Source organism: Balaenoptera physalus, assembly GCF_965194825.1.
Source record: "Balaenoptera physalus genome assembly, chromosome: 13".
Taxonomy (NCBI): Eukaryota; Metazoa; Chordata; class Mammalia; order Artiodactyla; family Balaenopteridae; genus Balaenoptera; species Balaenoptera physalus.
The window spans coordinates 97433768-97456792 of NC_138892.1; the positions used below are offsets into that span (position 1 = coordinate 97433768).

At 43.5% G+C, this 23025-nt stretch overlaps 1 protein-coding gene across 1 annotated transcript in view; it reads left to right on the forward strand.

The window, feature by feature from the left end:
- Positions 1-23025, forward strand: part of GRIN2B (glutamate ionotropic receptor NMDA type subunit 2B) — a 651979-nt gene that overhangs the window by 446066 nt on the left and 182888 nt on the right. The window contains exon 8 of the mRNA XM_082421982.1: positions 10645-11243. Coding sequence (XP_082278108.1) covers positions 10645-11243 — 599 coding nt within the window. The remainder of the gene's footprint in view (positions 1-10644; positions 11244-23025) is intronic.

The following is a 23025-nucleotide window of genomic DNA, read 5'->3' on the forward strand; positions in this document are numbered from 1 at the left end:
GGAGGAAGGCTTCTTCTGGGCGGGCACGTCTGCACCCAGCAGGCTCACATCAGGTGCTCCAAATACTGGGCTTAGAGGAGCCCAGTCAGCTTTAGAAGACGTTGTTGGTGAGGATGGGACGGGGCCAATCCCGGTTTAAAGGTTGGCAGGCATGCCTGGTGGCTAAAATTCCAAGTCCTACAATCGAGTGAGGCTGAGCCAGGCAGGTGCTGACAAGCTGTTGAAGATGTATATGTATTTTTAATCTGCCTGTATGCAATTTTATTTTCATTTCTGGAGCCCTTCAAAATGCAATGCCTCTTTTAGACGGAGGACCAAATTGCTTTGGGACAAGTGAATAAATTCGAAGCCGTGTTAATCGTGAACAGCCGTCCTTGGCTTTATGTGAGGAAGTAGCAATTGGTTTCTCAATCCAGGGACCTGATCACATCAGATCACTGATGTCTGTTGAGAAAGACTTTCTCAGGAAACTTCTTTCTGCCACTGGAGGCAATGGCTTGTTAACCTGTGCCAAACGACCATGTTTGGTGCAAACTCTATAATAAATTCAGCAATGCTTCATCTTTCTATATAGAGCAGGGGCAGGAGGACAGAGCACCTTTTGTTTTCCAGGGATCTCTTGCAGAGACCCACATGTATGAACATAATCACTGTATTTAGAACCAGTGCTTTGTTATTTTTAGCAACAAAAAAGGTACCAGCCCTCTTAGCTTCACCAAATACAAAATGCCTTTTCTACCCTCCCCCTCTCTTGGGCATCTCCCCCCATTGTCTGCTCCCATTGGTATATGAATGTGATGCTCTGAGCAAATACATATAAAGAGATGGGAATGTTTATGTATTTGAAAGAAACGTCAACGTCTTCCCTCTGAAAAACGCTGCTGGTGTGTCAGGTACCATCACTGGCCTGTACTTCACCTTGTTCTTTAATAATGATCACAGTTCTTCTGTAAACTCTACCCTCTCGGCTTAAGTTAAATGGAAAGATTTTGATAGTATTGGATTTTGGATTTAGTATTTCATACCTCATAAAAAAAGTTTTGTTTTCCCTTGGTTGTATGGTTTAGTTTTACGATGCCCTTCTTTTTATCTATGAAATGCCCTTCTTTCTATCTATGAAATGCTCAGATCTATATTTGTGTTGAACACACTTGATTTTGTAAACGTGTCTAAATAAATTTAGTCTGATATCGATAATCCTAATGAATACTGTTAGTTTAATATTTATACTATTTTTTCTCTATCTGTTTCATTTTTTTCCCAGCTTTTCCCATTCCCCTACCTTCTTCGCTTGCGTTTACTTAAGAGTACGTTGATTCAGTCACAGAATGTGATTGTTGCTGAACTTGTCAGCTCGCTCTTTTATAGAAAGGAACCTCTTATTAAAAATACAAGTCAGTCCATCTGAGAGTTGTTTTGATGTGCATAATGGCACAGGCCATAGTGAGGGATTTTAATTTAAGATGAAATGTAAGAGCTTTGTTAAGATTTTGGCATCTTGATACCTTCCAGAGGAGAACAAGCACATTCCGGAAGTTCTCTTGGTATTCTCCAGGCCTTTTGCTCCCCGACTTAATTCTTTAATTCTCTTGGGTATCTTAGCAAGAGGGATAGGCCTTTTTATTCTTCTCCTCTTATTGCCCAGTCTGTTGCTTGTAAGCTTTATTTTTGCTATAAAATCATCTCTGAGACCTAGAATAGGAAGAACCTTGTAGACGTTCTCAAAGTGAATACTTTTAGTTTGTTTCTCAGATGTGGCTTAAATTCAGCGACTGAAGCACATCCAAGAGGGAGACTCAGGGAAGAAAACGGGACAAAATTCAAGGAGAAAGTGAAATTATCTTCTGAAAGAACAAATAAGAAAAAGACTGCTGGCTTCTGGGGGAGCTGTTTAGTTATCCAGAATGGCTCTTAGACTAGCTCAGTCTGCTTGAATATCTGTTCATGGGCTTTTGAAAACCCAGCGTGTTCTCCTTTGTGTGCCATGGTTTACAAAGAACGAATCTGGCAGGAAAGATCTTGATTCTCCACTGGTGAGCTTCCTTTGTGTGTTTCAGTCATGATATTTCCGATTAATGGCGAGGTTGGAGAACATCGGGCCCTTTTTTCCTTCTTGCAGGGCATTGCTCACAAAATTGACACTATCCAAACCCACCCTAAATAGCTACCACCAGCCTTAGTCACCTGAAAAAAAATGATGGTTGGAATCAGAATTTATAGTCACCAAAGAGGGGGTCTCTTGGATTAGGTCGGGGAGAGAAAATCCTCCCCCTCGTGTTGGGAGAGGAAAGAGATTTTGTCCCCATGTTCTGCTTCTGCTTTGTGCTCAGCATGGAAGAAGTAAAGAAGAAATACCCAGGACTAAACCAGCCGGAGTGAACCTGACCTCTTAGTCCATCATTTCTACACTTGCCTTCTAAATCTGATGGTAGTGGAGAAAGTTTTCAGCAAAAGCCTAGTGATTCGAGACTTTTATCAAACACAGATCCTCCTTAAGAACTGAATTTAGAAGGAAAAACAGCAGGACTTTTTTACTCATATACTAGGAGGAAGGACTCGGAGAAAAATCAGATTTGTTTACTCTGAAATTACTTTAATGTCCTAGCAGACTCATAATCCCTATGATGTTATAAATTACCAAGATTTGAGTAGTGTGGGAGACTTTAAAATACTAGAAAAATATATTATCAATTCGATAGCCAACAAAAATAAACTAGATTTGAGAATTATCTGGTTGAAACATCAATTGCCACGTTTGTTAATTGAGGTGTAATTGACATGTAATGTTATATTAATTTTGAGTGTACAATATAATGATTCCATATTTGTAAATACTGTGAAATGATCACAGTAAGTCTTGTTACCATTCGTCACCATACATATTACAAAACTTTCTTTTCTTGTGATGAGAACTTTTAAGATTTACTCTCTTAGCAATTTTCAAATATGCAATACAGTATTATTAAATGTAGTCATCAGGTTGTACATTGCATCCCAATGAAGTATTTATTTTATAACTGGAAGTTCGTACCTTTGACCCCCTTCACCCATTTCACTCACCCCATCACGCCCCACCTCTGGCAACCACCATTCTGTTCTCTGTATCTATGAGCTTGGCTTTTTTGTTTGTTTTGTTTTGTCTTGATTTGATTTGATTCATTTGTTTTGTTTTGTTTTTAAGAGTCCACATACAAGTGAAATCATATGGTATTTGTCTTTCTCTGCCTGATTTATTTCACTTAGCATAATGCCCTCAAGGTCCATCCACGTTGTCACAAATGGCAAGATTCCATTCTTTTTTATGGCTGAGTAATACAGAAGCAAAAATAAACAAGTGGTACTACATCAAACTGAAAAGCTCTGCACAGCAAAGGAAATCATCAACAAAATGAAAAGGCAGTCTACTGAAGGGGAGAAATATTTGTAAATCATATATCTGATAATCATATATCATATGTATAAAGAACTCATAAACCTCAATAGCAAAAATGGAAACAATCATTAAAAAATGTTCAGAGGACTTGGATAGACATTTTTCCAAAGAAGACATGCAGATGGCCAACGGGCACGTGAAAAGATGCTCGGCATCACGAATCATCAGGGAAATGCAAATCAAAACCACAATGAGATATGACCTCACACCTATTAGAATGGATATTATAAAAAAGATAAAAAATGACAAGTGTTGGTGAGGACGTGGAGAAAAGGGAACCCTCGTGCACTGTTGATGGGAACATAAACTGGTTCAGCCACTATGGAAAACAGTATGGCGGTTCCTCAAAAAATTAAAAATAGAACTACCATATGATTCAGCAGTTCTACTTCTGGGTATTTATCTGAAGAAAATGAAAATACTAACTAGAAAAGATACATGAACCCTCCCATGTTCATTGCAGTATTATTTACAGTAGCCAAGATGTGAAACCAACCTAAGTGCCCACTGATGGATGAATGGATAAAGAAGTTGTGAATACACACAGAAACACACATAATGGAAAATTACCACATTTTAAAATTCAACAAATATTTACTGGGAGTCCACTTTGGGCCAGGCCCCATTCTAGGTGCTGAGTTATAGCAGTGAGCAAATAAATTGATCCCTGCCTTCACAGTGTTTACACTCTAGTTGGCACGAGGCATACATTCATAATAAATACATCACGTCATCTGTTCGATGGTGGTAAATGCTATGGCAAAAAGCAAAAGTGGAGCAGGATAGGGGGCTCAGGCCTCCCTGTGACAGGAGAGGGCGGCTGTCGCATCGCATTGCAGGGTCAGGTTTGGGCTTTGTTGAGAAGGTGAGGTTTAAGCAAAGACTTGAACCTGGTGTGTGTGTTAGCCCTGTGAGTGAGTGCCTTGGTAGCTGGAGGAAGTGTTTCAGGCAGAGGAAACAGCTTGAAATAAAGGTCTGGAGCGGGAATGAGTATATTTAAGAGCGGTCAGCGTGCTTGGAGGAGAGAGAGAGTGAGAGTCAGAGGGTGTGGGATCTGAGGGGCAGTGGGGTCCGAATCAAGGGTGTTGGCTTTTTCCTTTTAGGGAGTTGGGAAGCTATTGAGGGTTTGGGGCAGAAGGTAACATCTTATGATTTAAGCTTTAAAAGGATCATCCTGCTTCTTTGTTGAGCATGAGACTGGGGCAGAGGCAGGGGGTCCAGTCAGCAGGCCCTTTCAGTGATGGGTGAAGGATGAGGGTGGCTCAAACAAAGTGGGTAAAAACAGGTTGTGTTCTAGATCCCTTTCGAAGGTCAGGCAGTCACGGTGTCCTGGCTGATTGGATGTAGGATTCCAGAGAAAGAGAGCAGCTGGCAGTGGAAGGATAGAGTTGCCTTTAACTGAAATGGGAAAGGCCGAGTTCAGTTTTGGAAATGTTGGAGATGTTTCAAAGATATCCAAGCGGAGCTGTCAAATAGTCAGTTTGATGTACAGGTTGGAAGTTTTGGAGACAGAAGTGTGAGAGTGGTCAGCATGGAAAAGGGATTTAAAGCAGGAGACTGAGTGAGATTTCCGAGGAGGTGAATGTCGATAGAAACGAAATGAACACCAAGGATTGACCCTGGGGCACTCCAGCTTCGAAAGGTCGGGAGGAAGAGGAGGAACCAGCAAAGAAGATGGAGGAACAGCAGCCAGTAAGGCAGGAGGAAAATCAAGAGAATGTGAAGCCCTGGAAACCAAGGGAAGAAAGCATATCTTGGAGCAAGTGATCACCCAAGTCAAAGGCTGCAGGTGGATGTTGGAGTTGGCAATACCAAGGTCACCACTGCCTTTCACAAGAGGATTTTTAGAGAAGTAGTGGGGTCAAAAGTCTGACTGAAGTTAGTGCAAGAGAGAAGTGGGGAAGAGGAGTTGGAAGAAGTAAGTATAGATGATGCGGTCATGGAATTTGCTGCAGAGAGGAGTGAAGAAGTGACTGGTACACTTTCTGCCCCTCTGGCTGGCTCCAAGGTGGATTCCCCTCACATTTTGTAAAAGTGCACAACTCTTCAGGCATACCTTATTTCCGTGAAGTGGCTATGTGCCATCAGCGTAGAAATTTGGAACCGGTTGAGATCATCAAGGTCATTTCAGTTCATCTCCCACCTGATAATGGAATCTTCTTTGTAATATTAATACAACCAACATTTAAATTTTGTTCATGTGCCACCTAGGGATCCAGAGATCAATAAGGCACAGTTCCTGCTCTTGAGAAACATACCTTTTTTAATGGGATGAGGCAGGCATATATGCTTCCCAAGAGAAAAGGGAACCTTCTTCATACACTCTTGGTAGGAGTGTAAATTGGTGTAGCCACTATGGAAAACAGTATGGAGGTTCCTCAAAAAACTAAAAATAGAACTACCATATGACCCAGCAATCCCACTCCTGGGTATATATCTGAAAAAAACAAAATCACTAAAAAGATACACCAAAAGATACATGCACCCCAATGTTCATAGCAGCATTATTTACAATTGCCAATATATGGAAGCAACCTAAGTGTCCATCAGCAGATGAATGGATTCAGAAGATGTGGTACATATATACAATGTAATACTACTCAGCCATAAAAAAATGAAGTTTTGTCATTTGCAGCAACATAGATGGACTTGGAGGGTATTATGTTAAGTGAAATAAGTCAGACAAAGACAAATACTGTATGATATCACTTACATATGGAATGTAAAAAATACAACAAACTAGTGAATATAACAAAGAAGCCGACTCAACAGGTATAGAGAACAAACTAGTGGTTACTAGTGGGAAAAGGAATGGGGGAGGGGCAATATGGGGGAGCGGATTAAGAGGTACAAACTATTAGGTATAAAATAAGCCACAAGGATATATTTTACAACATCCTGGGGAATATAGCCAATATTTTATAATAACTATAAATGGAGTATAACCTTTAAAAGTTGTGAATCACCGTATTGTACATCTGTAACTTAAATAATTTTGTACATCAACTATACTTCAGTAAAAACTTTTAAAAATATATAAATATTATGATAGATGCATGTATAAAATATTGCGAAAGCACAGGGGAAAGAGAACTAACTTGACCTGGGGACGTTAGAAAAGATGATATGCATAAAAAAGCTGACATTTGAACTAGGTCTGAAAGATGAGTGTGACATTTTCCAGATGGAGTGCTGAAGAGAATCCCTTTATCAGATAATAATCCAGCTCCTTTTTGAATGTTTATAACTACAGAGAGCTCCCTACCTTATGAGGCCCATTTCATTTTAAATAGCTGTAATTGTTGCAAATGTACTTTCCACATTGAGCCAAGCAGTGCCTTTTACTATTTCTGCTCATTGGTCCTGGTTTTCTCCTCTGGAGCTAATGGGCAGAGACTTATCTTTCTACCATGTAAGTCATTTCTATATTTGAAAATAGATATCATGTTCTCTTTCAAGTCATCTCTTTTCCATGTTGAAAAAAGGGAAATGGATAAAGTCTCCAGTTGCGTTCCCTGAGAAGCTGATCTGAGACTAAGTTCGTGGACGGGAGGGAATGCTCTTGAGATCAACAGCATGAAAGGAAGGGAAGATTGGGCAGGAGTGGGCAGAGGGAGAAATACAGGTGAGACGCAGTATTAATGGAAGCTTGTGGGAAGTTCTGAAGATAGCCTCATCCTTCAGAGTTGCCTAGAAATAGGGCAAGAGGACCAGGTCTTTGGACGCCATGACCACCAGTCTTTCAATGCATTCTACCCCAGGAAGAGGACGTGACTTTGGGCCAGGTGGTTCTCTTCAGCTGACACAGTCCCCAAAGTGGGATGGCAGCTGAAACCAATTGCTAGGGCCACCGTCAGCAGCTGGGGTAGTTAATCCCTTATGTCTGAAGTGGATCTGTAAGGGATCTCAGTGATGCAGAAGAAGAATCTCGTGTACTGCTAATTCTTTAGGCAGCTATTTTCTGAGACAGTTAATAGAATGAAAAAAGTACCTGTTTTTGTTTCTTCTTATTAGCAAACAAACACCCTGAACATCAACGTGATGAGGTCCACCATGACAGTTCCAGACTGATGGGGTCTAGTGTACGGTCGTGTCTTCCCTGTGATAACCGCACCTATCAGTCATGATAGCCCTTTACCTACGACTGCTGTAAGGGGCTCTCAAGGCAAGTTGGAGAAGTACATTCACGCAAAAAATTTGACTGGGAATCTTCCCGAGGACCCCTGCACGTAACGTTCTGTAGTGACGTTAGGAGAATAAAGATGTAAGTGTGGAAGCGTAGTGAGCTGAGTTATGTCCCTGTCCTTCATCCTGGAAGATGCTACTTCTTGTGGTGAGCACATGCATGCTGGGAGCCTGCAAAGGTGGACGCTTGGCCAGCAGTCCTTTCCACTCCACGCACACATGAAGAGTGCTCTTTCATCTGTGGCTGTGACCATAATTTGCAAAGCCTGTCACTGCTTACAACTTTCAGTTAGCCCAAAGCTTTGTTGAAAAAGAGCTGTTCCATTCCCGATTACCATACACCAGGTTGATGTGTCAGCTAAATTACTAACGCTGGACCACTCATTATACCGGGAGACATTTGCCCAAGCTATGACTTTGTCTCTTGATTCCTGTTTGGTTTCATTAACCTCCTCTTGGTGCCACAGATAAAATGGCCGTGCGAGGCATCCTTATTTCATGCAGGATTGGCAAGATAAGCCGGTTGAACTGGGCATTGATGGGAGCAGAGGAACCAGAAAAAGGGTGATTGTGGAGGAAGCGAGAATTAGAAGGTTAGATGCGGATGTGGTGAGGGTTAGGCGGAGCCATATTAATTTTTCTCTGTTCTTACTTTCACCGTATATTGGCTTTCTTCACATAGTAGCTGGCGGTTTCTTTAGGAGCTCATTGATAACTGTGAGAGAGTTTTAAGAGAAGACTAAGAGAGGAGAGGAGAGGGTTGGTATACAGTAGATTGGTTTTCTTTTAAATTCAATCTCATTAGCATGGGCTCATTTGCTAAGGACCGTCCCGCCTCCCCACCACCCCACCCATGGGTTTTCTTTCAAGGCTATCTCTAGCTGTGTATTTGAACCAGCTGTGGTTTCACTGTAGATGGAGCTTTGTGGGTATTCAAGGACCTCCTTGTGATACGTTCATTTGTCATAGAATGGGTAGACTGACTTTGTTTGCAATGGGGAGCCCTCTCATCCTAAGCCTGTGCATTTTAAGGTACATTTAGCTTTTGTCACTTTGTTATGTCCACTGGGCTGGTGAAAACTCAAGTGATAATACGTCTCATTTGAGAATCCCCCAAATCCCCTAACTTAGCGGGAAGTAACAAGGAAGACAAATGGCTGTCTCTTTAAAGTGATAACCATTCTGGGTGAGCTGTTCTGTCACAGGGCCTTCCTTTCCTGTTGCGGTGGTTCTCTGTGGGCCCCTGACAAGTCTTGTCGTAATTAAGCCTTGTTGTCCTGGATTCCCACTATATCCTGTGACCTAAGGACAAGGTCAGCTTCACCTGAAGAGCAGTACATAGTGGCATTGAAGTAGAAGACCAGGAGCAGGGGCTGGCCACATATGAAATCATTGTTCTATCCTGCATTAATTTCCATTCCCTCCCCACCCATTCTTGATGCCCCACCCTCTCTACTTCTCTGAATTCCATTGTCCTACCAGGCTCCTCCTTGACTGTATATTTAAGCCAGGGGAGGGAGCCATTATACACACCATTTAACCCTTAGCAGAAAGAATTGCCCCTAAACGACTAGGCAGCTACTGTTTCATTCTGGATCGCTTGCGGGGAACGTGAAGAGTTCAAGCCACGTGAAGCACACACAGCTCTGGCAGAGCCTCAAGGGGCTGGCAGCTTTTGTTGCCGAATCAGGGTCTTTGGACACCAGCTGGATAGTTCCCAGCCTGCATTTTTTTTTTCAATAGTGGGTGCCCAAAAAATACTCAGCCGTTTCTCAGCTGTACAACAATGTGTTCCTGAACTAAGAAATCACTGCATCATTTTGTTTAAAAGCCTGACCTCTTGTAACCATACTTTGAAGCTCTAGTTTGGGGGATAAAAAAGAACTGCCCCTTTGAATTAAAGACACAATTTTGTTAGCTTGGATTGTTATAAAATGGAGATGAACCATCAGATAGGAGATAGGGGCCACTGACCAAGAAAAGAGATGTCATTACCCAGGAGGAGGTCAGGGGAAAACGGACTGAAAGAGAAGGCCAAGGCTGAGAGGGTCTTCATTGTGTGGTTTCAGATTCTTCTAGCTGTAAGATCGAGATAAAATGCAGGGCCTGACATCTCCAAACAACAGGTGAAATACAGCTTAAAATGGGAGAAATTTAAAATAGCTTCTCCCTCAAGAGGTGGGAGAAAACATAAGATGCTTAGAATTGACAGAGGGCTGTGTGTAATACACAGGTCAGACGGAGACCCGTGGCATTATATAGGTAAGAGAAAGAACAGTCCTTTCTGTGTTGTTCTCATATAAAGCTTAATCATAAATGACCTTGAAGACAAGTCATTCTAACTTGCAGCTGACACGTACTACTTGTGCATTACTCCACCTACATACCTCATTATCAGAGTAGAAGACAGAGAGAAAATTCCATGTGCATTTCACCTAACAATCATGTCTTTATAGAAAATCTTGTATTACAGCGTGCTTCCCTGCTAGCCATACCTGAGTACCACCCACCTGCTCGGCGACTAGAGGTAGATTTAAGGGCAGATTGATGGCATTTTGGATTATTCACTCCGATTGAATAATACATATCCCCAACTGATGAATCCGAAAGGCTCAAAAAGTGGAAAGTGTGTGTTTGTGTTTATGTAACTCATTTGACAGCAAAACCTGACCCGAACTGACATGAGGCCGTTTACCGTCTTTATCCCACTTTATGTGACTCTTCACATGTTTTGCTCTAGAAATACTAACATATTTGATTTTAGGAAGCTGCCTGAGGCTCTGCAGTAGCCCCAAGGATTTCAGACAAGAAGAGTATAGACCCATGTCGATTTTCTCAAGAGGAGGGTTTTAGGAAGGGAAGTATTATAAATGTTTGCAATTTAAACATATCCAATTTTAAAGGCATTATGTGGCAAAAGTAAATAATGAACACAAACCTTTGTATCCAGATGGTCCAGACTCTCCCTCACCATCTTCGTTTTGATTTTTCTCTCTCTTTTTCTTTCTTTGTGTTTACTACTTTAGGATGAATCGTCAATGTTCTTCCAGTTTGGCCCATCGATTGAACAACAAGCTTCCGTGATGCTCAATATCATGGAAGAGTATGACTGGTACATCTTCTCTATCGTCACCACCTACTTCCCTGGCTACCAGGACTTTGTAAACAAGATTCGCAGCACCATCGAGAACAGCTTCGTGGGCTGGGAGTTAGAGGAAGTCCTCCTGCTGGACATGTCCCTGGATGATGGAGATTCTAAGATCCAGAACCAGCTCAAGAAACTTCAAAGCCCCATCATTCTTCTTTATTGTACTAAGGAAGAAGCCACCTACATCTTCGAAGTGGCTAACTCAGTAGGGCTGACTGGCTACGGCTACACGTGGATTGTGCCTAGTCTGGTGGCAGGGGACACAGACACGGTGCCCTCGGAGTTCCCCACCGGGCTTATCTCTGTGTCCTACGATGAATGGGACTATGGCCTCCCTGCCCGAGTGAGGGATGGAATCGCCATCATCACCACCGCTGCTTCCGACATGCTGTCCGAACACAGCTTCATCCCTGAGCCCAAGAGCAGCTGTTACAACACCCACGAGAAGAGAATCTACCAGTCCAATATGCTGAACAGGTGAGTGTGGGAGGTCAGAGGAGAGCTTCCGAGACTGGGTTGGATGTTCAGAAACTGTGGGAGGAGCAGTTCAAGATGTCTGAGGTTGAAGACGGGTCACTGGGATGGCGATCGTTCGTGACGGTGGGAGATCCAGATCCAAAGCTCGCTGTGCTGTGTTCTTGTTCTAAGAAATGCAAAACATCTCCCCCTTCTTGACCACTCCCCATGTGCCAGGTCTTACTCTAAGCGTTTTGTGTGTTCGACCTCATTTAACCCTCAAGGCAACAACTCTTATTAGGCAGCTTTTAAAAATTGTTTCATTTTACGATACAAGAGAATAGGCTTGTCCGAAGTCACGCTGAAAGTAAGAGGTTCAGTTTGGAGTTGAACCCAGGTCTCTCTGATCGCTACACACCTGATCACTATGAAAGATGAGACAGGCATAGAAATGAGGGAGGACCAGCCCCCTTACCTTTGGGACACTGCTGTACAGAGAGGGAATGGGGAATAGGGTACATGGGTCTGTAGGCACATGAAGAGGATTTGTCCCTTGGTTTTTAATCTGCCTTTGCTTCTCCTTTCTCTGCCTTTGAGATTAAGTGCTGGTGTGGAGGCAACTTTTCTGTTGCTGTTGGTCTGGCTTAATGAATGGGAAGAAGGTGTGGGAGGAATCCTGCTCCCCTGACCTCACCTCAGAATCCAGCTACGATGGCAGCACAACCTCTTAGGGGCCATTGTGTGACCAAGTAGGGTAGAAAATTCTGTACTGTGCTTTTGTGGTTTTGTTATTTGTATAAAACTGCTACATGCGTACACTGTAAAAACTCAAACGATATAGAAGAGCTCAAAAAAAAAAAAAAAAAAAAGTAAAAACGACCTTAAATCTGACTAGCCAAAACGGTCATTACTGAAATAATTAATGACTGTCTTTCTAGCTATCTCCCGGTGCATGTATACCTGTGTGGAGATAAATCTACAGTTTTACGTAAATGGAAATATAACCAGACGTGCTGTTCAATAACCTGACTTCCTTTCACTCAATAATGTATTTTGGGTATCCGTTTCACCTTTATTATGAACTATATCAGGCATATAGAAAGATATTCAGAAAAACTTAATCCATGCTCAGGTACCCACCACCCAGCTTAAGAAATAAAATATTAGGAAGTGTACTGCAGGGAGGTTGAAATACATTTAGAGGAGGTTGAACGTGTGCTGACTTATACTTATTGAACTTCTGGAAGGGACTTGGACTCTGTAGCCTCTTGACTAAGCTCCTAATTCAGAGTTGACACTAAAAGTCGTTTTTCTGTGGCTGCGTCTGTGATCCAGTCCTGATACTCCCCCACCTTGAACTCTCTGCTTTCTCTGCCATCCCTGGTTATCCCTACATGTTGGTACAGACCATCCTGGTTTTCTTCTTGCCTCCCTGGCAATTCTGTCTCAGCCTCCCCAGCATGCTTCTTCCTTTACATATCTCTTAAATATTGGTGCTTCTCAGGGGGTCTGTCCTATACCTTCTTGTCTTTTTTCTTTCTTTTTTGGCTGCGCAGTGTGGCTTGTGGGATCTTAGTTCCCCGACCAGGGATAGAACCCGTGCCCTCGGCAGTGAAAGCTCAGAGCCCTAACCACTGGACCACCAGGGAAGTCCCTAGACTCTCTTCTTTTCTCCTCCATTGCCAAGAATACAATCAATGTCTGTAAGTTCCCCCAAACTGTGACATCGCTGGCTGAGACTTCTCCCTTGAGCCCCACGTCTGTCTCTGTATGACCACATCTGTTCCTTTGGATGCCATGGGCCCTAGAACATACCATATCCAAGGCTGCACAGCTGTCTCCTCTCCCATCAACCCTCCCACCCTCTTCTAGCCAAATTGGCACCACTTATAAAGGGTACATCCTGTTACCCAGTTTCCTAAAGTACAAATGTCCAAGGTGTCCTTGATGCCATAGCCCTGACACCTCATAGCCAATCACGGCCTTGTCTGTGGATTTTCCCTGGAGAGCTTTCACTTATTTTCATCCCCGTGCCATCGCCGAGTCCACCTCTTCCTACTCGCATTGCTGCAGGGCCTCTTAAATCTCTTCTGGCTTCCAGTTCTTCTTTTCAATCTCCTTTGCAGTCGGAGTGATCTAAAATGAAAATGTGATTTCATCACTTTCTTGCTTAATACCTTTCAGTGGCTTTTCATTGCTCCTATAATAAAGTCCCATCTCCTTAATATGGTTTATGGAGTCTTCCACGGCATGAGCCTTCCTAGCTTTCCAAAGTTGTTTCCTGCCACTGGTCCCTTCAACACCGCCTTCCTGCCACACTGAACTTACCGTGTCCTCTCTCCCTTCCAGCTCCTACTGCTGCCTTGAATGTGCTCCCCAGGCGCCCCTGCCCAGCCATACACAGGTGCACATGCCCCTTCCCCTGCCTCCTTCTCTTCATCCCTCAGGGTTCAGTCTTGGCATCCCTTCCCCTGGAAGCTGAGCCCTGGCCGAATATCACTCGGTTACACACCTTCCCTGCATCCTGTGCCTTTCCAATAAAGATGATCGTCGTTCTGTGCTTTCTTATCTCTCTTCCCTGTAAGTTCTCTGAAAGCAGGGACCCTTCTGTCTTCCTCATTCTTGCGGCACCAGGGAAGACACCTGGAGCAAATGAATGACGTCCTCCGAGTTGCTGAGCTGCCCGGTGCCTTCCTGCTCTACGGGAGTATCTTTGTTCTGCTCCTCTTTGCAAGACAAGGGGCACCTCCTTTAAAGACTTACTATAGATTCGGTTCTGTACATTCATGTTTTCTCCCTAATTCAGTTTATTTTCCCAAATATTTGTTCATTGAAACCAAGATGAACGAACAGAAAACATCTGCCGAGCAACACAAGGAAATCAAGTGGGTATTACATTAGGATCCATATATATGGTTCAGGAATGGCTGCTTTTACCTTAAACTTCCTCTGGGTAAGCAGCTATCTATCTGAAGATAGTATCTCCCATTTGGCTTACTTCACATTAGACTGTAAATGTTATCTCGGAAGCCTGGTCTCTAACCACTGTATCTTTGAAACCACAATTGGTTTTAACCTTTGTCGCCATCTCTTGCGGCCCCTCAAGAGGGTGGCTCTCCTCAGTCCTCTGTACCCCTTGCTTAGAGCTTATTGTCAAGAGAACCGCAAATGCCCACCCCTCCATCTTCTCAAGTGCAGCAGTCCTGAAAGGAACAAGGATGGCGCAGCACAGATTATTCGTACATTCCTCCAGTACCAGGACAGAGCAGAGAGAGAGTGCACCTTCCCTCAGTTTCCCAAGTACACTGTAAAGGTCTCACCAGACTTACCAGAGCGTTTCTCCACCAAGCTGTTTCCTCTATGAACCTTCTCTTCTGCCCCAGTTCCCTGAATCTTCCGGGCTTCTGTATCTGACTGCCTGCTGGACATCTTCTCTGGGCTATCTCCCCTTGTCCATGGACCTGCATCCCTCACTCTTCTCCATTGTCTTTTCCTTCCCCTCCTCCCAAACGCAGCTTCCCATGGTTCTAGAATCCAATTCCTAGCCTCTCTTAGTATTTTAATATGTTTTTCTATCAGGACCCAGGAAGGATTGGGGTTGATTATCAGGGACTGTAAGAAGCACAGCATTCAACTCATCAGTGGGATTCAATTAGGCATCCTCAGTCAGCGCTCATCCTCCTTCCCCTGGTCTGAATTCAGCCCCTCCTTCAGAGCTCTGGTCTCACTAGGGTCACTCTTTTAAATAACAAACCAAGCAGCCACAGCATTTAGCCACAGCAGGAAATCTTGCAGATAAAATTGTTGCAAACGCTTAACTGTTGCCTTTGGCCTGATGCTCATCTCCCAGCAGCATCCCCAGGAAGGCTCCGCAGGACGTATCTGGGGGTGACCCAGCCAGGGATGGCGACGGAAATACAGAGTCGGGAAACGTCTTCTGGTCTTACCTTCTGAAAACCCAGTAGCATTCACAGGCCCTGTCGTCCGTCCCCAGAAGCATTGCAAGGGGAGGGAAATCCCTCATTCCTACCTGACCAGACTGTGGCTTTCTTTCCATGTGAGGGAAGTTCCTAAGTCTAGATTTAGGGATCACAGACAGGAGATTCTATTGATATCCCTGAGTCCTAAAGAGAGACACATATTTGAAGTGATTTACTTGTTAGTTATGGAAGGAAAAACAGCATCCTCAGAGGGGAGCCTTAAAATGAACTATTTCGTTCACTGTCAAATGAACGCTATTTATCACGTATCAATCCAGATTCCTTACTGATAACTTCTTAGCTCTTGGAAGCTTGGCCCACTATAGACTTGGCGACTGTCTCCAGATAGGCTATAGGCTGCTGGATAAGGCTTTTTACCAGGGCTGCAAGAAAAATACAGGAACCCAGTTAAATTTGAATTTCAGATAAATGACAAATTTTTTTTTAGCATAAGTGTGCCCCAAATATTGCATGGGACATACTGATATTAAAAGATGATTTGTTGTTTATCTGAAATTCAGATGTTACAGGGCTCCTGAATTTTTTTTTTTTTTTTGCTAAATATGACCATTCTACTTTGTACCGTAAGAATTAATTTTCATTATTAGCATTCATTAGCATTCATTTATGCCTTATTAGTAAATGTAGTACAGAGCCCTTATACCAAGACGTGCTGAGAGCATTTTATTCCAACTGGGAACTTTATTTGGTTGAAAGAGTTGGAGAATTTCTTATGCCATGCATTCTCGAAGTGAAAGATCTTCTTAGTTCCTGAGAAAATTCTGAAAACCTTTCGGTACCAGATGATCTGAAAGTGTTTAGAAAGTGGTCAGACCAGTTGTCTAAACTCTTCCTTATCCCTCTGAGCTAGAGAAGAATTGGTAGCTGCTAATAGGCCCATGTCTGTATTTTTCCTTTATCACTTCCCTGGAGGAGCAGTTGACGGTGAGTTTCCTTCTCAGTGTGCCTCCAGCACTTGGCCAGTGCGTTTCTCTCACGTAGTTGGTGGCATGCCTGCCACTCACCTCTGGACTCTCTTTCTGTCCTGGGGACCCAGTGGTCCTACTCTTCATACATGGCAACTTTGGGGACTTGTAGAAAGAGCAGTTGTTCTTTGAGATGGCTGGATCTCAACATAGCAAACCTCTTATGAATCTTGCCTAATTATTTTCCCCTGGTGTCCTCATGTTTCCTACTCAACAGTTGCTTTGCACTATCCCCTGCCACCCCCCAATTCTTCCTTCCCCGTGAAAGTCACCATCTCAAAAGGCCAAAATCCTCCTCTGACCCAACCTTTGAGTGATGGGGATAACCGACATGAAGAAAGGTGCTTTGTTAGATTCTTATTGAAAGAGCTGTGATGAACACGGTCTTCCTTTAACCTTGGGGCAGATGCCACATCCTTGAAACCATTGTATTAGCGGGATTGTTCCCATGGGATGCCTCCTTGACTCTTGGCCTGGAAAGCGCTGAGCGGTTAAGAGATAAACGAGGAATTGAGTCCATTAGTTTTTTAGACACCATGGGTAAGATTGGCTTGGTCATTACCTATCTCTTAGTTGTTGTTAAAATATTCGTGGAGTGCCAAGCACAGGCAGATTTACGGTAAGGCAAACATGTATTATAGGTTGACTTAATATAATTTACATGTGAACCAGTCAGAAGTTTCCGTGAACGCATAGCTAGCTGTAAGTGGACTGTTAAGCATGGTGGCCTTTACCTGATTAAAGAAATCTACTAGAATCTAAGGAAATTCCCATTTTTCATGTGAAATGTTCAGTAAAGCAAGACACAACCTGCATATATAGAGACAGGCTTTATCTGCTCAGTGGTGTAGCAGGAAATATAAATTCGGGAAAATAACTGAAGAATCTAATAACTATCCTGAAAGGTATATTCACTGCTGATTGTAATTCAGGCGAAGCAAGCTTTAACTGTTCATGGAGGAATGGCTGAATGTGAGGATTATTCAAGCTCTTCTGTTTTTTTGTAGTCTTTCACCTTCCTCATGTCACATATATAGATGGTCATTTCAGCAAGTGATTTTGCTTCTTTCCCTTAAATGCAAACCTGTGAAGAGCGTTCTCAACTGTTTAACACTGAGACCCCTACATGATTCTTTCCTTAATCACTACTTAATTCTAGAGCTGAATTGCAAAATTTAAAACTTACCAATGACATATTTGGTGTTTCTTTCTTCTTTCTTCTCTTTCATTTTCCTCCTCCCCACTCTTTTTCCTCCTTCTTTTAAAAACTATTTACAATTTGGAGGAGAGGGCAGGAGATACAGAGGGAGAGTGAGTGGGAAAAGAATTCCATTTCACCGAGGACAATTTTGAGCGGGGGCAGGATGCCCATCTGCGCTGGGCAAGAAGACACAGGTGGTCCAGTATCCATGGGAAGGAATAAGATGGTCTTGAAGAGGAAGGAAATGAGAGCAGAGCAGGGCAGTGGCTCTCCGCGGAGAAAGCAGACAGGCTCATTCTGAGAGTAGACTTTCTGTCTCAGAAAGCATGTGGGTTGGTGACAATGGTCAGGGTTAAGAAGAGGGTCATAGGTAGATGCTCAAAAGCAGCCCCATTGTCAGCCGGGCTGGCAAAGTTAATAACTCCAGTGTTGGTTGCTTTTCTGAATACTTCCTGCACACCCGGCATTGTACAGTTATCTAATTGGATCCTCACAAAAATCCTGTTCCACGCAGATGTCCTCAGGAGACGTTTTCTGATCACCCTTTTAATGGCAGTTTGTCCTTCCCATCCTCCCAAGCTCCCTATCCTCATCTCCTGCTTTATTTCTCTCTGTAGCACTTATCGGACATACTGTGTATATTTTCTTTTAAAATATTTTGTTGTCTCACTCTCCTCATTGAATTTAAGCTCCAGGAGAGCAGGATTTTTTTTTAATATCTGTGTTTCTAGCACAGTGTCCGATACATCGTAGGTACTTGATAAATATTTGTCCGATAAAAGCATGAATGAAGGCAGGAATCATTATCCCCATTTTATATGTTTTTAAGAAACCCGAGACCCACGCTTGGGCAGTGTGATGCCAGGATCTGGCCTGGATCTGCTTCGGGGACCTGGATTTCAGCCCCTCACCCTGCTGCATAGTAATCAAGCTTTAAAGAAACCTTGGCTTCAAATCAGAGCATCACTGCTGGGAGAGGCCTCGGTGCTCATCTCATCCAACCCTTTCAAGTTACGTATTCTCACGGGATAGAGGGTAGGTAGGATGGTGAATGGATTTTGCAAATGTGAGAACAGAATCTCAGAGTGGTCCCTCGTCTCTCAGAGGCAGGGCGGGGGCAGAAGCCAGGTGTCCCGCCGGCAGGAGGAGCATTCTGCAGAGAGCACGCCGCCTCCCGGCTGCCTGCCCACGGCCTCAGAGGGGCTGCCAGGCGGCCAGGGCTCCCCTGTTAACCTCTGCCTCGGTCTGGCAATGTCCCCGTGATCCGTGCTCCCTTGCTTCTTACCCAGACAAGGGTGCAAATTCACAGTTAATGGGAATTGAAGCTGCTGTTATTTAGGAATTGAGTGGGAGTTATTTCTCCATCTGCTCTCTCTTCCCACCAGAGGATGAAGGCTGGCTGAGTGGCGGTAAGGATGGGGGCGAGTTGCCAAAAAGCGCGAGTGCTGTCATTTATGGTTACAGACACGGGCTGGATGGCTGAGCGAAGGCTCGACCACAGCCGGCCAAGGTCAGCTTAACAAACACAAGCTTCTTGAGAGCAGAAATGGCTCTGTGGCTTTTGCATCTATATAAGACCTCGCACATTTTAAATAAATGATGGTTTGAGCCTTTCTCTCTTTCCTCTCCAATGGAGCTGTCATGGATGGGTAGATGGTCATCTCCTGGAAAGAATCCTCCAGGACCTGATGTGGCCATTAAGGAGAGGGAGGAAGCACGGTGTTCAGCATGACTGACCTTCGGAAGGAGCTGCTGAGGGATCTGACCCAGCGCTGCAGACAGGGGCGCGCAGAGGGGAGGAGGAGGGCAGCGGAGGGAGCTGGGGTCGGGGAGCCCTCCCTGGACCTTCAGGGTTTCATCAGCGGCTCTTTCTCTTCCGGGAGGGCCCGGCAGGGTCAGCGTGCGCAGACTGGCACCAGTCCCCAAGCTGGGCCGGCTGGTCACACATGAAGGGACTGCTGCTGACAGATTAGAGCCCCTGCTGCTAGAATCTGTTCCCTCTTGTTCGGCTGCCAGCAGCAGCAGGCGGCCGGGGGCTGCTGACCGCCTCCCTCGCTGCTCTGGCTTTACTTTCCCTCATTCATGGCCGCTTCACACCGCCCCTCACCTTTCCTTCTTTGTTCTTCCCTATCTCTTTCTCCGTAGGGTGTTCTCTTCATTGATCTCTTGCTGCCCCTCTCTTCTCCTCACCAGCTTTCCTGTACAAGCTTTAAAGGCGTTCCTGCCTTTCACTTTCTGTGGTCATACATGACCGTGTGGAATTCTTGCGTGCACACACACACACATCCAAGTGCACGTGTATTAGACATCCAGACAGCATGGATATTTGTATGTGCGTTGGCATCTGTCAAGTGGATAAAGAATTATTCAAAGAACTGGGTGAAAATACTTTCACATAGGACATCTCCCCACTTCTTCCTATCACTGAGACCATTTCGCTGATGGCATGCGAAGGGCTGCGGATGGGACAGAAGCTGGGAAGAATCCTTTAAAATGGCTTGCCTGCAGTTAGCGCTGGTGAATATCAACAAGGTCTTTTCCATCCACTCTGATTTCGTTTTTAAAATCTCTATGGCTGTAAGGATGGTTGCTAAGTAACCCTAGCACATTTACTGTTCGGGCAAAGGAGATAAACTTAGTAAGCAAGTGGGTCTATATAATTTTAAGAAACCCATAAATGTCTTCTTTTTCTGAAGGAAAGATCTTCCCTGACAAAGCAGTAGAAATAGCCATGGAAGCCACACTGTGACAATATCATATTCATGCTAAGTGGTCCTTTTCACCATTCCCTGAAAGAGATCACACATGGAGTCCACATGAGGTTGTGTGTCAAAGTACATTTAGTGTTTGACATCAAACCAGATGATCAGAACCTTCAGGTCATTCATGATCATGGCTAATAATGATGACAATAAAAGTGACGATCTTCATACAAGGAATCTTCATGCACATCATCTCACCAGACCATTACAACAAACCTGCGAGGGCTTTGTCTACTCACCGCACAAATTGACGGTGGAGATCAACAGAGAAAACTCAGATACTTACTTTCTTTTCATTTTCCCAGCAGCATTTCCAGACACTCCTACCTACTTTTTTTTTGGTCCTTGAACAAAAATCTATCAGGAACTTTTGTTTAGGCAAAAATAACATGATAGAATGTCATTATAATATAGTCCATTATTACATAGATTTTAATAATATGTCAAATTTCTCTCATTTTGACTACGTAGAAGAAAAGCCAGGTGTGTGTGTGTATGTGTGTATGTCCCCCACAGGCTACGCAGGGCCATTACTCTCATTGCTCTGTTTCCACAGCTTACGTGTGTTCACACATAGACTTACCGCTTTTACCTGGGAGAGGAGGGGTCACATATTCAGCAGTATGATGTTGAACCACAAAGAAAGTAGGAAAGGGCTTTGAGCTAAAATCACTGACACAAAATTCTTGCCCTAAAATGAATGTGGCTTATTTTATCTCAGAGTTCATTTACTCTAATATTATACATACGTCTAAGACACTTGTGGGACAGTTGGAGTAGATGTGGCATAGAGTGTCAGTAACCCAGTTTAAACAAGATATGTGAGCATATTTAGGTGGTTTGTCCAGAGCTGGTATGGTAGCTGCCTGATCATCAGGCCCCAGACTCCTGCTAGCTTTCTACTCTTTTGTTTATAGGGTATGGCCTTCATCCTCATGCCCAGGATGCCTGCAGAACTCCAGTTTCAAGCAGCAGATTGAAGTTAGAAAGGAAGGAGGGCAGGCTCTTTCCCTTTCACGGAGATTACCATGAAGTCCCATACTTTGCTTATAGCCCATTGGTCAGAAATCAGTCAATGGCCACAGCTAGCTGCAAGGGAAGCTGGCAAGTTCCATTTAGTTTAGTTTAATTTAGTTTTTGACCTGGGCAGTAATAGGCCCAGTTAAAAATCAAAGTTCTCTTAACTAGAGAGAGAAAGTCAAGGCCATATGTTTGGTAAGCAACCCGCAGTGTCTGGAGATACTTGCTTATCTGATTTACCAGACGACAACAGCTTAGAAATAACAAACGTGATGGGAATCAGGTAGGTGAGCTGACAGCATTAAGAAATAAACAGAATGGTAAGGTGCAGAAAGTATTAGAAAAACCCACCGAAAGACCTTGATAGGAACATTTGTCTAAGATCATTTGGGGCAAACAGCCTTATACTCCCCAGAAAGCATATACCCCCTTTAAAGCATCCCTGTAGAGCAAAATATCATAGTCATTGTTAGATCATCAATAAGAGCTTAAATTATATTGATTATCTTTGGTTTAAGAAGTCAGCAAATTCTATAATACCTTTCTGAAATTTTCCATTTAAAAATGCTTCTTGTAATCAAGAAAAAGCTTGATACCTAAAAATACTAAGCTTCAGCAATTTAGAAAGTTTACTTAAAAAAAGGTTACTGAGTGACTGCCGTGTGCCAGGTGTTTTATATAGCCTTATTTAATCTTAAAAGTACATTTCAGAGGCATTATTACTTCCATTTTTCAGAGAAAGAAACTGAGATCCAGAAAGGTTCAGTCACTTGCCTACTTTCCATACAGGTAAAGTTGGGATTCAAACCCAAGTCTTGATGGATTCCAGGTGTACTTTGCCCCACGTTGTCCATCCTTCTGTGGCTGAGGAGGCCGAGTCAGTTAGGCATCCATGTGATGTCGATGAACACATCATTAACCTGCAGTACAGGGTGGTTTTGTAATAGTTTCCTTTCTTGGGCACTCTGCTGAATTCGTGTCCTGAAGCCATGATAAATCCGGAAACAGCCCAGGAACAGAGTCGTCCCTTGCACACGTGTTAGGGACGTTCCAGACCAAAGTCTGTTTCTTTTTCTCTCCATCCTGAAGTGTGTCACATCTATATTTACCAGCCTTGCTGTGATCTTTCTTACACCTTCCTCTTCAATTAGAAAGGATGATTTTTTTTTTTGTTTCTTATCTTAGTCCTGTATATTCCAAAATCCTTTAAGCCCGCATATAAAAAAGCAATAACTTGTAGTCTTGGTGGACCTGAAAGTCCTTTGAACTGAAGTGAGAGCAGACTTTCTGTTTAAGATCCGCCAAGGCTCCTGGAGGTTACAGACACATGAAAAACACTGTCAGGGGCATGTAATAAAACAAAACAAGACCTTGGCCTCTGTCATGATTTACAAATGTCCTCCAAGGCCACTATTCATTTTTGAGAGGTCAGATAAGTTTGGATTTGTTTAAGGCTAATACTTGGCCAGAGACTAGAGAAAAAAGCAGTGCTGTTGGGAGTGAAAGAAACGTGACATGGGGAGGGTAGCTTTTCTGTACTTCCCAGTATCACATTCACTGCTAGTATTTTGACTCCCTCTTATGTCCCGCACCCTGTGCTGGGTGCTGGGCATATAGACGACACACCGTACATTTGCTTGTCCTCACGAGGAGCGGGGTATCCACAGAAAGTTCTTTCCCTTTGCTGGTTTGAACTTATTTTTCTTGTAACACAAAGTGAATTGCTTAAGAGGCTAGCAGAATGAGCCTAAGAAACCGAGATCAGAATTTCAGAATATGTTTGTTAAAAGTATCAAGAATGTCCTGATATTTCTGACACAAGGCATGAAGGATGTGCTCCGATAGAGAACAAGA